General features: G+C 38.9%; 2 protein-coding genes across 6 annotated transcripts in view; both read left to right on the top strand.

Moving 5' to 3' along the window:
• Positions 1–18112, top strand: part of CGNL1 (cingulin like 1) — a 526252-nt gene that overhangs the window by 132089 nt on the left and 376051 nt on the right. The gene's annotated exons all lie outside the window — the stretch shown is intronic.
• Positions 1–18112, top strand: part of TCF12 (transcription factor 12) — a 310815-nt gene that overhangs the window by 132049 nt on the left and 160654 nt on the right. For all 5 annotated transcript variants that reach the window (XM_084877301.1, XM_084877299.1, XM_084877300.1 and 2 more), the window contains one exon: positions 13715–13817. In XM_084877301.1, coding sequence (XP_084733427.1) covers positions 13715–13817 — 103 coding nt within the window. The remainder of the gene's footprint in view (positions 1–13714; positions 13818–18112) is intronic.

Below are 18112 nucleotides of genomic sequence, written 5' to 3'. Positions count from 1 at the left end.
GTGGGCCTGGCCTTGCTTCACGCCTGCCGCCTGGTGGGGCAGAGGGGATTGGGTGCCATCATCTTGTGGTTTTTGGCGCCGCCACCTCTGAAGGTGTGGCAGCTAATTAGCATATTCCCTTCTTATTGGCTGTGGGCACTGCCATATTTGAGGGTGGGCAGTCAATTAGCATATTCCCTCCTATTTATTTTTAGAGTGAGTGGAAGGGAGGGGGAGAGACAGAGAAACATTGATGTAAAATAGATTCATCAATTTGTTGCCTCCCACATGTGCCCCAGTTGGGACCGGGGATTGAGCCTGCAACTGAATTATGTGCCCTTGACAAGAATCAAACCCATGTCCCTTCAGGCTGTAGACCAACTATCTACCCATTGAGCCAAACTGTTTAGGGTAAGACAAAGTATTTTTTATACAAGAAGCCCTGAGACCAAAGGGGTTCTGAGACATTGAAAATGGCTGGCGTAATGGAAATTATTCTCTATTTAAGTGTATACTCTATTGACAGATTTCTTGGTGCTGGAGATCAAAAAAATTAGTGGCTAACATTAAGTCATCTGCTGTCACAATTCCAAGTTAAAGTCACTTTTCTATTACTCTCTGACTTTGGGAAAGTTATTTAAAAAGACAAAATTTCCTCAACTGTGAGATGAGGAAAATATAGTATCTGTATATAATTTAAATTAACTGGTATGACACATTAAACTTTTACACAGTGCTGGCATGTTTATAATATATCAGACAATTTATTGAGTAGGCACTCGGATAGCTTCTAACAGATGGCATTAGCAGTTACATGGATATATTTGTGAACATGGATGAATTCAACTTAGTACTGAACCCATGTGAACTTTTTAAAATGATTATCTGGGATATCATGTTCAGAAGCATTTCATGCCCTTGTGCTAAGCAGTATTTCACATATTCATCATATTTTATGAGAATCCTTTCCCCCTCTAAAAGATTTTGATTCTGTCTTTCCTCCCACCCATGATAATTCAAGACCTACTCTTCAGTCTGGAATTATCGTAATTATATGAAACTACTTAGCATTCATAAGTAAAAAGCTACCTGGAAAAGCTATTCATCCTTAAAAAAAGGGCACTTAATTAATGCATAAGTTCTGTGATGATCTCTTTGGGGATCATAAAGAGGAATTAAAACATTCTTGCTGTTTAGGAATTTATAGATCTGGGTGACAATGCATTTCTCTGTCAAGAAAATAGATTATGTGTTAACAACTGACCTCTTAAAAGATAACAGAACCTTAACATATTGAATATTAGGTAGCTTTTTCTGATGTAGACTTGATTCGTCAACAGTGAACATTGTTCATGAATTTATTAAGTTAACATGCTTATTAGTCTATACTGTGTGCTCATTAATGTGCTTGTTACTAGTGAAAAAGTACCGAGTGATATACTAGTAAACACAGACCCGGCTTTCAGGTAATAGATTGTTGACATCAAGTCAACCCACTTGTCTTTTTCATAGGTGTATTTAATTGAGAGACCATCTCATTCAAGGATTTGTTTAAAAAGTGTAACCTTACTTATCTAAACATTTACTTTGGTAATTTATCATAAGAGTAAATAATGAAGTGTAACAAGGACTTTTTTCTCTTTCATTTATTTTATTTTATTTTATTTTAAATATATTTTATTGATTTTTGTACAGAGAGGAAGGGAGAGAGATAGTTAGAAACATCGATGAGAGAGAGTCATCGATCAGCTGCCTCTTGCACACCCCCTACTGGGCATATGCCCGCAACCAAGGTACATGCCCTTGACCAGAATCAAACCTGGGACCTTTCAGTCCCCAAGCCGACACTCTATCCATTTAGCCAAACCGGTTTCGGCGACTTTTTTCTCTTTTAAACTTAATATGTTACTTCTATTTATTTTTATTTTTATTTTACTGCTGTTTGAGGTGTGACCATTCATTTATATTTAGGCTTGATCCAGAGATTTCTGGTAGCTTATGCTTTTTGTCTGATTCTACTGGCTTTGACCACTTAGAAACTATAGGATTTGAATAGTTGAGGTTCTTTGAATATGAAAATTCTGTGGTTACTTATTCAGTCTGGTTAGAAAAGCTAGTAACTTATCAGTCTTCTTTCTGCTAGTTATGGGGTGTTCTATGGAAAAACTGATTGCATGTTTATAATATCTAAAGCCTTTCAGTATTTTAAAGATTTAACAGCTGAAAACTCATATCCATCATTTATTGAGCACCTGCTCTGTATGTGCCAGCCATTGTTCTGAGAATGTTCTTGCGAAGAAACAGACACACTCCTTGTCTTTAGAATTTGTAAGACATAGCAATCTCTTAGATGATACTAATAATGGCTAGCATTTACTATGTGCCAGGCACTTTTTCAATTACTACATATATTTCCTCATTTAATGCTTAATAACAACTTGTGAAATGATGATGTTATTATTACCCCTAAATTTACATTTAAGGAAATAGGCAAGAAAGATTATGTTGTCCCAAGTCGCATAACTAATGTATGGTAAAGATGGAATTCACATGTGCCAGTCTGGCTTCAAAAATTCCACATTTATCCACTACACTGTACTGTGCAATTATAACAGATAATTATGGTGCATTTAAATGGGTAATTAGGTAATTTCAATAAGTGTGAGCAATGATATGATGGAAATACTTGCTGCTGTGAGAGCTCAGAATGACTTCACCCAATTTGATCCTGTGCTAGGGTCAAGTAAAGCTTTTCTGAGAAAGTAAATCTTTACTGAAAGAGCCTTTCCCACCACACATTTCAACTACTGAAAATAATTGGAAAGAATTTTTTAAAATGGGCAGTGGTTTTCATATAAAGAAATCTCAATGTAGATTAGAAAAACCATGAGTCTGTTCTCAACTTGGAAAGTTATCTGGTGATTACACCTTATTTACTGTTTAGGTGGAATATCGTTTTTAAATGAACTATTTAAAAAATTAACCAAAGGAAAAAGTTTTTGTATTTTTGAGGAGACAAACCTGAGGAGAAAACTATTATTTAGAAAGACTAGGGTGCTTTGGTTTGGTTTTGATAGGACAAAAGATTTGATTGATTATGTGCAGTTTAAATTAGTTTAAAAATGGTAGCAGCTTTGATTGATTATTTCAAGTCTGTTGTCATATTGTAGCAGGGATTGATGTTTCTAAATTCTGTACCAGGAAATGAGTATAGAGAAAAGTATGAAATGCATTATGTAGAATACATTTCATAATATCAAAAGCTTTTATGAAGTACTGTGTATTCATAGGTGTTTAATATTTGCAAATTAAGTTGTAATTTAGACAGATTTTAAGTTAAAATTGAACAGTCTTGTGATCTATGTATCAACTGATATTATGAGTTACTAATCTTTTGAGTGCTGTCCATTTTTATTGTAAGACAGTTTTTATTATAAGTAGTTTTTAGGGTGTATTTGGAATTTTTTGAGGTTAGTAGCATATTATGGCTAACAAGCTACTATGATAGATGGTTCTGGTAGTATTGCTCTTCCCTTCATAATCTAGTGTTTATGTATAAACATAAACATAAAAATCTCATATTCATTAATGGTTATTTTCATGGAAAACCATTGTACAGAATTCAAGATCTTAATTAAGAGCCCCAGGACGTCAGGTTTGACTACTTTTATTAGCACAGCCATGCTCTATAAATTTAAAATACACACCATAATAGCTCTGTATTTAATGATTTCACTGTTTTACTTCCTTTATATTCTAAAATTGAAATAGCACCCATTGATCAGTATAGCTGACTGATCTACTTAGGCTCCATTGTAACGTTGCTTGCCTTGTTTTTGTTCCTTTCTCCTCGTTCCAACTCCTTCCTCAGGTCAGTCACCTTCCCCTTTAATAATCTAACTGGTCACTGCATTATTTTGCTTCGTTCCATGCTGCTCTGTCATATTGTATTATGTTATGCCATTCTTTTGTCTTTTCTGCTTATGGGCATCTGTGCTCTCATTGCCTAACTCTATGTGGTACTTAAAGAGTTGGCTGTTTAAGCTGTTTGGCAAATAGTTTACTTACCCAGCAGACTTAATTCTGCTCTCTTTGGAAAAGAATTGGTCTTGATATGTCTGACTTTAAAAGAAATAGAATGATAGTGTTTTCTTTGTTAATTTGAATCTAGAATATAGGTATTATGTATAACTTTTCTCTTTTTGGAATGTTTTCTATTTGAAACTTAATAAAACTTAATATGAAAAAAATAGTTGGCTATTTAAATGGTGGATCAATTAACCCATTCTTTTTCTCATTAAAGCTGGGGCACATGGATGAGTATATATCTACATATCTATAAAGAGGCAGGGTTGAAGCATCCAAAATGACCGAAAGCTCGACAGAACCCCAGGCTGCAGGCGCAGCAGGTGAGTGGGCTCAACAGCTGACCTTTCGGAGAGAGAGAGAGGTGGGGCTGATCAGCAGCGGCAGTGGCTGCTGGCAAGGCCTGGAGAGAAAAGCAGGGTGATTAGACTCTGTTTCTCTCTCCAGGCCTCCCCAGCAGCCAAGCTTCTCTCTCCCAAAGGTCAGCAGTTCAGCCCACTTTCCAGCAGCCTGGGACAGCTGCTGATCAGCCCCGCCTCTATGATCAGGCCTGGAGATGCTTTCTGGCATAGAAACCGACCAATCAGAACCAAATCTACGAGAATTGTGAGGAGCAAATGGCTGCCTAGAAGGTGGAGCTTTTGACATTGGCATAGAAACTGACCAATCAGAACCTAATCTGGGTGAACTGCAAAGGCAGAACCTAATGTGGGGGCTGAGGAGGGGTTTTAAGGGCAACAACTGTTTGGTGTAAGGTGTAAGAAGGCGGTTCAATTTTTAATGACCAGTTTGGCAGTATAGTGCATATGGTTGGCTATCAGTCCAGATAAAGGGATTATGTATTTTTGTCTGCCCAAAGCATCTCCTCCTGCTGAAAAAGCTCCCCAACCCCCCATTTAAGCAATCCTATCTTATATAATCTGTACTAATAAAAGGGTAATATGCTAATTAGTCTGGGTTGATCGACCATCTTCCAGATGTCTGACTTCTTTCCGAACAAAGCCATGGTAGTGGGGACCAAGGCAGAGGCAGTTAGGGGTGATCAAGTCTGCAGGGGAGGGCAGTTGGGGGCAAGATCAGGCCAGCAGGGGAGGGCAGTTGGGGGGGATCGGGCAGTCAGGCAGAGGCAGTTGGCAGCAATCAGATCAGCAGCAGGGGCAAGGGTAGGGGTGATCAGGCCAGTAGGCAGAGGGATTAGGGGTGATCAGGCAAGTAGGCAGAGAGAAGGGTTAGGGGCAATCAGGCAGGCAGGCAGGCGAGTGGTTAGGAGCCAGTCATCCCAGGTTGCTAGAGGGATGTCTGACTGCTGGCAGTTGGACATCCCCCGAGGGGTCCCAGATTGGAGAGGGTGCAGGCTGAGCTGAGGAACCCCCCTCCATGCACACATTTCATGCACCGGGCCTCTAGTCTATACCAGTGGTTGGCAAACTGCGACATGGCTCTTGAGCTGTGGTTTGCTACTTTGTTGACTAATGAATTTGTGGAACACTGGTCTATACTAATAATAGTCTAGGGCCCTCATGACCTAAATGACCAGAAGGATGTCCAGTCACCATGAGGGGACCCCGCCTGGATTGGGGGCGTGGCCTGCCTTCAAACCACCAGTGATCCCTAGCCCAGGTCAGCCCAGTGCCCCAGAGGGGACCCCCACCATAATTGGGGGTGCTGCCAGCCTGAAAACTGCTGGCAGCCCCTTACCCAGGCTGGAGCGGCACTGGGGGCTGGGTGTGTGCCGTGCGGTCTTTTAAAAATAAAAGGGAGAGATCAACCAAAGGACTTATGTGCATACATATGAGCCTATCCAGTGGTCAAGGACAATAAGGGGGTGGGGGCATGAGTGGGGAGGGGTGGGGGATTGGAATGGGGTTTTGAGGACAAATATGTGATACCTGAATCAATAAAGAAATAAAATAAAATATAAATAAATAAAAATAAAGGGCAGCTTCTTGAAGTGCAGTCACTGAGACGCAGCTCTGCGCAGGTGCACTGGGGGGCCCAGCACCAGGTGCGGGAAAGCGGAGTCCGGGTGGGAGCGGTCCGAGCACGTGTCGCCTAGTGGCCTCAGGGGCCATGTGGATGGACGGCGCGGCAGGCTGCGAGGAGGGCCGCAGAGGTGCGGAGCTGTTAGGGCAGTGGCCTGTGGGGCCAGTGAGGCTGGGGTGCCAGGTAGTTCCCAGGTCTTCTGGCTCCGCCGGGGGGGAGCCGTCCAGAGAGGAAGAAAAAGCCCTTCTTTCTGGAAGAACATGGATGGTTTAAAAGTGCATAGAGAAACTGCGGCGGTACCGATGTGGCTTTGCCGAGTTCCCCGAGCCGCCTGTCCGTGCCCGACCGCAGGCTTCACTGTGGGGCGGAGGCCTGGACGTGGGCACGGACGTGGTCGTGGCAGCTGGACTCACCTCGGGTGTCGCCTCAGCCGCATGACTTCACGATGTCACCCGCACGTGGCCATGGCTACTGGGCTGTGGGCCGGGTGAGCCGGCACAGTGCGTGCTCGGGGCAGCACACCCTGTGTTTCCGTTGAAAGGACACCGTATGTGATGGGTGCTGTTGATTCCTTAAGGTTGAAACAGGGCAGCTTGAACTTACTTACGACGCGATCTTTTCTTCGTATTTTACCGCACAGTCTTGTCGGGCTCAGGGAACTGGCAGCCCCTGGAGCACCAGCTTGGCCATCCTACACAGCCAGATGCCACCAGGAAGCACAGAAATGCCAAAGCCCCAGCGGAACCCGCTGCGAAATAGACCCTAGTTCACGCACAGGAGCGGAAACAAGAAAACAGTGGCACCTGTTTGACCTCAGCTGGGACTGTTCCCGCGGGTCTGTCTGCAGGGTTCCTGCACCCTCGCTGCGGCCCAGTGGCCAAGGAGGTGCTGCAGCCTTGATTCCAGAGTTACAGATTTTAGCAAGTAGGCGGGTGCACAAAGGTGGAGTAAAAAGTAGCAAGGCTACACTGGGTGTGAGTGTGTGCATTTACACACATATGTGCCCATTTCCCCCAGTCTTTTTCTGAGCTGTTTGAGAGCACGCTCTCCACGTGACAGGATGCCCAGATACTCCCCTGTGTATTTCCCAGAAGCAGACACACCTACATAGCAATTCTCCACCCGACCACATGAGGAAATCTCCGTTCAAACGGTGTTAAGGTTCATTCACAGACCCCATATCAATTCTGATAACTGTGTCAACAATGTTCTCCACTCCTCACCCCCAGGGTCCCGTCCACCTAGGATGGGTCCTCTGTCATTCCTGTCCCTGACAGTTTTTCAGTTTTAATTAAAAATCATAGGCTTTGGCCCTAAAACAAAAATTTAAAAAGTGAAAATAAAGACCCACTGGCATTCTGAGGTGCCTCCCGGCACTGGCTGCCACGCCCCCACCCTGCTTGGCTGGGGTGGGTATGGGCCATGTGGTCGCAGGCCCCAGGCCCGGTGCGGGTGGAGAGGTTTGCACCGCAGCCAGTGTAGCGATGCTGGGGAGTCCAAATTGGACTGAATGGACTGCAGCTGATGGTGCTGGCCAGGCTAAGCTCTGGGAAGACGTTTTGTAAGAAGAATGGGAAAGCCTGTTCTCCCAGTAGAGTTCTGATTGCTGAGAATGATGGAAGGGAGGCCTCCAGAAGTCTCACATGTTAGATGACCGAGCAGGAGAAGAGCACTACAACTGCATCTCAGCTCCTCGACCCGAGCGCCTCCCTCTACTGGCTGGCACGCATGCTCGAAGGAGGAGAGGACCCACTGTATGTGGCAAGGAGACTGGTGAGGTTTGCCAGTGAAGACATAGGTCTGGCAGACCCATCTGCATTACAAGCGGTGGCCGCCTACCAGGGCTGTCACTTCATAGGCATGCCCGAATGTGAGGTGCTTCTGGCCGAGTGTGTAGTCTATTTTGCCAGAGCCCCAGAGTCTGTTGAGGTGAACAGTGCCTGCAACAATGTCAAAGCCTGGTGGGGAGCCACCAGGGGCCTCTACCCCCGTCCCGCTGCACCTGAGGAACGCGCCAAACCAGCTCCTGAAGGACCTGGGCTATGGCCAGGGCTGCAAATACAACCCCATGTACAGCGAGCCTGTGGACCAGGAATACCTGCCCGAAGAATGGAGAAGAGTGGATTTCTTCAAGCAGAGGCGATGCTGACTCTTTGAGGCTCTGATAGCAGAAGAATGTTTGTTTCTCTTCTCCTCTCTTCTCATCATCATCGTCGTCATCTCTCCTCTCTTCTCGTCGTCATCGTCGTCGTCTCTTCTCTCTTCTCGTCATCGTGGTCGTCGTCTCTTCTTCTCTCTCCTCGTCGTCGTCTTCATCTTCGTCTTCTTCCTCTTCCTCTTCCTACTTTTTTTAAATAGCAATGGCCAGAAGAGAGTAAATAGATTGTGAAATTGGTTTCCTAGTAAAAGTTAAAACAGCCCAACTTTTTGTGCCAGAAACTTGAGAGTCTCTTAAGTGGAGGCACAGCTACTTTAGCTAAGTGTTTAGTGTTGAATTGTGTTCATTTGCACTGTGCAACGGTTTGCATTTGGAAGTGTCTGGCAGCTTCGTGCAATGAATTAATGTTGTAAGGGTGCGGGGCCAGCACAGTCAAGGGTTCAGTGAGCCTGAGGTCCACAAAAGGATTAAGGAAAAGAGTAAGAGAATAAACTGGGACTTGGTGAATCTCCTGTGCCTGGCTGAGGCCACAGAGAGAGAGATCCAGCCAGCAAGGTGAGGCTTTATTTTATAGTTGGAGAAAAATAAGGAAGTGGTCAACATAGTTACAATGTTCTTGTGAGTTTCACTTGTTTTGGCAGCACTTGCTGCACCTCCCTCAGCCCATTAGCTACCCAGGAAGGATCTAGGGAGTGTCATAAGTCAATGCCTCTAAGCTGGGACTTGTTTGCAGCTTTGCCAATAGGTCAGTCGCAGGTTTACCCCTATAGCCACTCCCTACATCTAAGGAATTATTTATTTTATCATAGTATTTAAATCATAATGTAATTTCAGAATTCAGTTCTGTAGAATTTTTTTTCCTTTAAAAAAATGTATATTCTGGGTAGTTTTAATTGGCAAAAAAAAATGTAATTGTGATTTAATACTGCATAGTGTTATGGAGTATTTTTTTTTATATGCAAAGGTCTTATAAATCAATAAAACTTTAAAAGTAACGAAAACAAAACAAAACAAAAAAGACAACAACAAAAACCTTGCTGGGGAGGCCAGTGGAGCGCCGACAGGTTCGGGGGCGGTGTGTTTATGCTGGGATCCCAGTGCACAGTCAAGCACATGCTGTGGGCATGTTCTGGGAGCCCGGCTCAGGCATCATATGGACATATGTGCATGAGAAGGTGTGCACATACCTTTGTGTGCATAACTACATCTATTTCGAGAAGCGTACCTGGAAAGGTGCTTTATCTGTAATAGGCAGTTTTCAAAATGTAATCCAGAGCAAGAGGTCTGTAGCGAACACACGCACACGAGGAAAGGTTTTTGATACTAAACACAAAGGTGTAATTGAGGTGTTTATGCCCAAATGTCTGTGAATCAAACGTGATATTTATCGTCTGGTGGGTCTGTTTGAAAGGTTTGGTAGATCAGTTCTTATTTCACAAAAATAAAATAATGTAACTAAGTGATTACTAGATATATACTTCCAAGGCAAAGTAGTTGTGAACTTTTTGCGTGTTTAGCACATCAAGGCTGTTTACAAAGTATAACTTGGATGATGTGACAATATGGTTGAGGAAGGGGGTGTGGCTGGTTGTTTTTTAAAAATTAGGCACCTCACAGTTTTTAAGACGAATGTGTTAATCTAAAATCTTCAGAAGGTAGGGTTATGGTCTTTTAAGGCCTTTGTTTAGGCCTAAGACATAAAAAAGCAGCTACCTTTTTTAGGATGTGAAATAAAAGAAACCTGTTATTTTCAGTTATTACTGTCTTCACAGTAAAATAATGTTTTTGCAGCCATTTTATGTAAGGGTTTTTTTTTTCTTCATACTTTCATTATAGTATTTGAAATAAGTCTTATCATTATTTTAAAGCAATAGTGTTTTTTCTCTCAATATCAGAGACCTAAATTTTCACACACACCCCAAAAAATGTTTATTTGAAGTTAACTTACGTATCTGGACTCTGGATGGCCTAATTCAACATTACACACTTAGCTGAATTAGCTGTGCCTCCACTTAAGAAACTCTCCAGGTGCCAGCAGGGGAGGGCATTTGGGGGCTATCAGACTGGCAGGGGAGCAGTTGGGGGTGATCAGGCTAGCAGATAGAAGCAGTTAGGGGCAACTGGGAAAGCAGGCAGGCAAGCAGTTAGGAGCCAGCGGTCCTAGATTGTGAGAGGGATGTCCGACTGCCAGTTTAGGCCTGCAGGGATTGGGCCTAAACCAGTAGTTGGACATCTTCTAAGGGGTCCCAGATTGGAGAGGGTCCAGGCCGGGCTGAGGGACACCCCCCTTCCCCGCACAAATTTCATGCACTGGGCAATTAGAATAAAAATATTTTGTTACTCTAATTGCTTTAGGTTTTGTTGTTGTTGTTAACTATGGTATTTCTTCCTAATTTATAGTTAACCTAGAAACTTCTGGTGTTTTAATATGGCTCAGGGTGGTAGGCAGTGTATAACATCACTTTTCTAGACTGGGTCCTCTCTCTACATGAAAGATCTTTATTTCCAGTTGTCTAGGTTCTTGCTACTAAAAATGTCGTCTGTGAACTGGTAGTATCAACATCACCTGTGTATTAAAAATGCAAAACCTCAGGCTCTACTCAAGACCTTATACTTTTTTCCCCTTTATCCTCACCAAAGGTTATGTTTTTATTGATTTGAGAGAGAGAGGAAGAGAAACATAGATCAAATGCCTCCCATATGCACCCCAACCAGTGATTGAACCTGTAACCTAAGTACGTGCCCTGACAGGTATCTGCAGCCTTTTTGGTGCATGGGACAATGCTCCAACCAACTGAACAGCCCAGCCAGAGCAAGACCTTATACTTCTTAATGCGCATTTTAACAAGATTTCTAGTCAATTGATATGAACATTGAAGTTTGCAAAGCACTAATCTAGATACCATCCAGCTAGTTTACACACTAACGTTTTCTTGAATGTGTGATCTTATTTAAATGTTTGTAAATTATTTTGTAACTATTCGTCTTGGTTCACCAAAAGTGTTATCCTCGATTGGTATCATTGCTATTACTATGTGAAAGAAATAACAAAATTAATCTTAAATAGTAGTCAGGTCTTTTAAGTGAGGATTTGGTATATATTAGATCTAAAACTATAACAAAAATTTATTAGTTTGGTTTCTTTGTCCTTCTTCCATCATCAAATTGTATATGTGGATGAAGAACTATTTTGTTGTTCTTCTTGGGCTGTCAAGAAAATTGTATGGACAAAGATGAATGTTGAAGAAAAAATATTCAAACTTCTATTTAATGTTTATCGTAAATGAGAAAAATTATACCTTACAAAATTTTATATGTTGCTTAATAGTATATGTTTACTATTTATGAAGAAATATTGAGGACCCATATTCAAATCTTGCTTTTACATGATGAAAAATGTTCATAAACTCCTATGTAGAGCAATATGACAATTCCATAAAATTTCAAAAATTTCTATGGGATTTTGAGTAGACTGGGAAATAATCTTCTAGTAATTCTCTGCTGGGCCCTGCATTGTGTGGGTGCATATGGGTAGGGACAATATTTACTATTAATTTTGCAAGGTTGATAGAAAAATAAATGTTGTATTCTCAGCACATATTAATGAAGACTTAGAGATAGAATTCCTTTTTGCTACTACATTAATCAATTAAGTTAATGCATCATGTGTGTACAGTCATTTGATGACGCCCTAAAACTTAAATTTAGTTGTATATGTGTGCTTTAGGAGTTAGTTTAAAAAATTAAAGTGATTTTATTTCTTTTAGTCATGAAAGAAGAAAGTTCTTTGTATTATGCTTTAAGAATAAGCACTGAGAGCATAAAAATCAATATATTATTATTCCTTTAGCATTCAGATGAAGTATGAACAATATGGCCACATTTCTATTGGTATTTTTCTTGAGTAATGGTATTGTTTAATGATGATAAGCAATATCTCAGTGAATTATTTGTACCTCCTTTTGACCTTTTGCCTAAGAATGACAGTGAGAGGAAGTGCCGGAGAGAAAACCTCAGATATGAGTGAGATAACCATATGTTACTTAACACTTCAAGAGTGTTTAGTTTTAAGCAACAAAAGAAAACTCCAGGGAATGACCTAGAAGCCATTCTTTTTAAAAAATAAAACTTTATTGTTGGAAGTATGACATATACCCCCTCAGCCCCCCAAAGCCCTTCCCACCCCCACCCCCATTCTATTTTGTATATAGTTTCTGCTGCATGTAGCTTGACAGTCGGGGACATGGTTGTGGTTACCAGAGAATAGATACTCTTGTGGTCATAACCAAGTTGTAAATGTCACTAAGATTCTTCTTGTATGTCTGTCACATGTGTATCAGTGATTCTAAAATATATAAAAATGAAACAATGATTCATTTGGGAGTTAGCACTCCCAGAAGATTAGTTTTTAAACAGAACAGCAGAAGAACTTGTGACATGCATCCATAAGCAATAGTAATGATTTGACAGTTATTTAGCTCTCAGTTCCTAGCCTTTTGGTTGAACTGACAACATGCCTGCAAAGATAGTGAGGCCTGTTTCAACCCATTAATGTTCCCCTGCAGTCTGCATTAATGATAAATGTTCAGTGATTGATGATTTTATAGTCCCAGGGGATTCTGGGTGGTTTCTGGTTTCTGTGAGCCAAGGCAGTTGTCTTTCTTTTTGGCCTCTTGTTAGTTTTTCTAATCTTTACTAAAATTGCTTTAAGTTGGCAGAAGGATAGGTATCATGTTCAGTTTTAAATGACTAGGGTTCAAGGCCTTATCAGTATGAGTATGATTTTAGAAGGTGATGCTGTACTTAGTATGTGTAAGAGGCTGAGAACCAGATCGTTTTTAATCCATGGAGCTTTTGTAACATTTTATTTGTAAACTTTGTTATTTTCTTGTCTGCTTAAAAACAAACAAACAAAAAAAACGTATTTTAATTTATAAGGAGAGATTTAATAACAGCTACTATGAAATAACGTTAGCTTTATTGTTTTCATGCTGTTTGCAGTTTTAATTTTCAGACTCTTAAAAACTTAAATCAGCTATTTTTAATGTGTTTTCCTTTTTTACATGGCTCACTTAAGAGTATATTTTGTTATACTGGTATTAAAAGAAGTATAAACAGATCTTTTTTTTTTTTTTTTTTTTTTTTTTGCTAAAGATTTGTTTGCTGCTTAGTAAAGGAGGCAGAAAAAGGATGATAGAGATAAACATTTCCTAACACAGAAATATATTTTCTTAGTTCATCCCTTTTTTTAAAAAAGGATTTATAGAACTTTTCTCTTAGATGTAAAGAGATCATAGAGCTACTTTTCTTTGAGATCAAGAAAGAAACATTTTTTACTTTAAAACCTTAAAAATAAAAGAAGAGCTCTGTTTAGTTTTCTAAGTAATGAACAATGAACTTGATGAGGAATAACCATTTGTAAGTCTGTATATTAATTAGATGATTATGCTCAATTAGTAGGACTGCCAAGTAATCTCTTTAACACTCCCATCTTTTTTTTTCCCCTAGGGTTTTACAGACAGCCCTCATTACAGTGATCACTTGAATGACAGTCGATTAGGGGCCCATGAAGGCCTGTCCCCAACACCTTTCATGAACTCAAATCTGATGGGTAAGTTGGTACTTTCTGCAAGTAGTCCTCATGAATCCTCTTTGGTTAGAGGCATATTTTGTCTTCTTGTCCAGGAAGGACACGTAAGTATCTAAAGGAAAGTTCTTGAGTTTCTAGGGACATCTCTGCTTTCTTGTTCAGCTCAGTGTGAGGAGCAAACATACAGAAATGTGGATCTTTCTCACATAGCATTATTGTCATCGGAATCAAAAAAGAAAGCAGCAATGTTTTAACTGTCTTTTTTTTTTTTTTTTTTTTTTTTTGCTTTGGAGGCAGAGAAGTGTTTCTGAGACATTTATAATTTATTATTTGTCAAAAGTTGTATGTGGTAATTAAAAATACAACAAAGCAGAGATTTTACTTACATTGGGTAATATTTTCTTTTGGCACTATTTGATTAAGACTTAATAGTACATTTAGATGGTGTAGCTTTTGTTTTAAGCCCTTGGATTCATATTGGCAATTTTAAGTTTTGTTCTGCATTGGAAAAGTTGTACTTTGAAGGATATTACCTACTACTTAAACCTGATTATTATATTTTATCTCCCCTTTACTTCCTTCATCACAACCCCCATCTCCCTTTTATCTTTCTCATATGAAAGTTTATAGCTATACAATCTGAAATGATAAGCCCAAGTGTTTTGTTGTTTGTTTTTTTAAATTAGTTTGGATGCAACTCATTTTTATGATACTTTCATCTTTTTGCAGAACCTGATTCAAAAGAATCTGTTTTATGACATTATTTTTCCTTTTTGCTTATGCTGGTGCTCAGCACATTGAAAAGCTTTATTTAATCTGTCTTACTGGTTTTTGGTGGCATCATGTAAATATGGAAGGTTTTGTGTAATTGTCATTGATTTCATTACTTACTGTTTCTGAAGGACATGACCTATGTTGTGATCTTAGAATTGTCCTTTTAAGACACAGCCATGCTAATCTAAGTGGATTATCCAAATCCAAAATCCTGGTTGTCTGCAATTTTTTTACAAATGGTTTTGCTTTACACAGTCTTTGTTTATTTCCCTTATCCTGTGTAAAGTGCTAAGGAAACAAGTCTCTTGTGTTAGTCTGGATTTTGCCCAAGGCAGTTACCAATCTAAAACCAGAATCATTGAATATGATATGAGTAAAATATCTATAATCAGCAGTAAAACTTGTGTTTATAATGACAATTTCGCCCTAACTGGTTTGGTTCAGTGGACAGTGTCAGCCTGTGATCTGAAAGGTCCCGGTTCGATTCCGGTCAAGGGCATGTCTCTTGGTTGCAGGCCCATCCTCAGTAGGAGGTATGCAGGAGGCAGCTGGTGGATGTGTCTCTCTCATTGATGTTTCTCTCTATCCCTCTCTTCTTCTCTGTAAAAAATCAATAAAATATGTATATTTTTTAAAATGACAGTTTGTTTCAACATAAATGCAAATGAAAATCTCAGTATCGTGATCATTCCAGGTTAAAATCAGAATTTATCTTAATAAATTTAGAACAAAATAATTATCCTTGCATTTAGCCAACAAAAACTTTCTAATTTATTTTTTAAATTTTCTTTTGAGCTTACTATCAAAGTAAAATAGATATGACAGTTCAGATAATTTCCTTTTGTAATATAGTTTTTTTCTCCAAGTAGCGTTTAATTTATAGTAAATGTGTTAGAGCATGTTACAGTCAATGTGCTTGTAATTTCTGATTGAACTAAGCTTTCTTAATTGAGGCTATAACTCTTTTAAGTTTTGAAAAATCAGGAAATGTTCTTTATTTTTAATATTTATGTTCTTACCTTTATTTTTAACTCACAGAGATGATTCTTAAGACCAGTAGAATTATATCATTAGCATGGTTTTGAACAAAAGTTAGTTAAAATTGTTGGGTAAGTGTGAGAACTAAATGAATTCTAAGAAGTATGTGTCAGCCGTTGACTAAAAATATTTCTGTAATTCAATTTGAGGTAGCATTTTCTTAGTTGGAGAAATTATAAACATGTACTTGTTAGTTTCTTGAGTTTACAGATAATTTTAGAATACTTTTAAGTCATTCCTATCTTGTGTATAAAATAAGTCTTGAAATAAATTTTAAAAACTCAGATTTTTTAAACAGGTTGATACAGTACAAGTGAAAAAAATCTGCATTCATCTAACTGCATTGTACTGTTAATAAGGTACAGCAATACATTTTCATTGTAAGTTTTAAACCTAATCTTAAAAAATGTTCCTTTACCTGTAAGAAAGGGGGAAATAATTCTGAAAAGATTTGGCAGATATATTCAGAAGCATTTCACCAGTCATTAGCAATATCTGATTTATTGTACTTCTTTCTCTTTGTTTTCAATACAAGTGATCAAATGAAGTATCTAATAATTTAGTCCAAGCAATCTGCAGGACAATAGCTTGCTTTTGGAAATAAATGTCTCTTAAATTTTAGAACAGTTACACAGCAGCAGGCATTCTTAGTTGATATGAGCTGAAGTAATTGGATATTAGATATTCAAAATGTGGGTTTATAGTACTCCGTAGTCACAGTGGATAGATTTACTTTTCTAGCCAGTGACAACTTAAGAGAGTTTCAGTCTAAAAACCTTCATTGTTAAAGCACAACTGAGGTGGGCATGGTCAATCATTTGGAACTGTTAATATGTAGTCATCATAACAGGTGATGACACTTCACAGGAGTGGCTATGAATGATAAATGCTCAGAAATATTTAAAGCTAATAGAAAAGCAGTAACGTATTTCATCATGCTGCAACAAATAAAAAACACCTTTAGAGGGGGGATTGTATGTCTAGGGAATGTTTTGTGGTGGGTTTTTTGTTTGTTTGTTTGTTTTGTATTATGTTCAGCCATAAGCTCATTTGCCTGAAGAAATAGTGTATTATAAAGTGCACTTTCATGATGGATCTCTCAAACACTTTAATGATTTTGCACACTGCCAAAATGAGAAATTTTGTCTATCAAAGGTTGTTAATGATTCAATAATGAAAAAATTGCCATAGAAACATGCATTTCTATATTCATTTAGATATTTTGAAGTGTTTTATACAGGAAGTAAAGCTATTATGTTAGGTTAGTTAGTGTTCCTTTTTAATGAATTCCAGAATTATCCAGTTGATTTGTCAATATGAAAAAGAAGAGTTTTTTGGTTTCAAGTTGAAATAACTACATCTTTTGGCACATAAGTAAGTAATTAGCATCAAGCAGCTCTGTACTCTGTTGTAGTAACACTGCAAAGCTTTAACAATAGCAATGAATCGCAGTAGTATCACCAAATAGTCTATTGTTCTCTTTTTCTACTCTTGGTCTCCTCATTAACCTCCGTAATATGTGCTTTCCTTTACCTGTAGTTGATTAGATGTAATTTTGGTGATACTGGGACCAGTTTATTAATTGGACATATATGAATTATTTTATATAATTGCCTACCTTCAATTCCCAACTGATTGTAGAATGGATTATTCTTATATTAAAGCTTATGTTTATCAAAGCTTTACTTATTTTACATGGTGTGTGCATGTGCTGTCAATGGGAAATTTAAGATGAGATACTACCTTCAATTTTCCTTTTTTTCTGAGACCTTGAATTGTGTAGTTTTCTGAGATCCATTTTGCCTCTAGAGATGTTTTGTTAATATTTTATCTTTTAAAGAGTGAAAATACTTTAAGAAAGTGTTGGTGGTATAAGAAGAAATGCAGGGCTGAGTGTTAGGTGATCTGGATTTTAATAACCTTTTTCTTTCTAATAGGGTACTGGTGGGTAGTCTCAAAGATATTCTGCGGCTCTGGAATTCTATAATCTGACGTATCTAATATTTTCAACCCTGAAAAAGGCTGCAATTAGAATTGTAATTATTTTCCCCCCTGACATTTCAGAGACAATAATTGGCAAAACTGAATGTTGAACCCATATCTCCTGATATCATGTCTATTGTTCTTTCTGTTAGGCACATTAGGCATGTAAGATGCTTATTCTTTCAATGTAATACTACCAGGTTTTTACTAAGTCAGCATTTTCATAAACTGTAATTATGGAAACACTGGTCTTGAGAGATGACCATGAGGAAAAGGTTCTGTAGTGACACAACTTTGGAAAACATTGTGTATTTGTGTTTTGTTGCTGTTGTTTTAAAAATTTGTGTTCCCTCTGAAGAGATTCAGATTGTACTTTAGAATATTAAAGACTCTGGAGAGAAAAGAAGAAAAAGCATATTTAATTTTGTTTAGCTCATCACATCCCAGATCCAGATGATGTACAGAGCCTTTCTAAAAAAAGGATCATTAGCCTCCAAAAAGCTAGTTTCCCATAGAGTACA

This window comes from Pipistrellus hanaki (genome assembly GCF_964339955.1).
Source record: "Pipistrellus hanaki genome assembly, chromosome: 1".
In the NCBI taxonomy this organism is placed as follows: Eukaryota; Metazoa; Chordata; class Mammalia; order Chiroptera; family Vespertilionidae; genus Pipistrellus; species Pipistrellus hanaki.
Note: the sequence above shows the minus strand (reverse complement) of the source record. Positions and strands in the feature narration are given on the sequence as shown.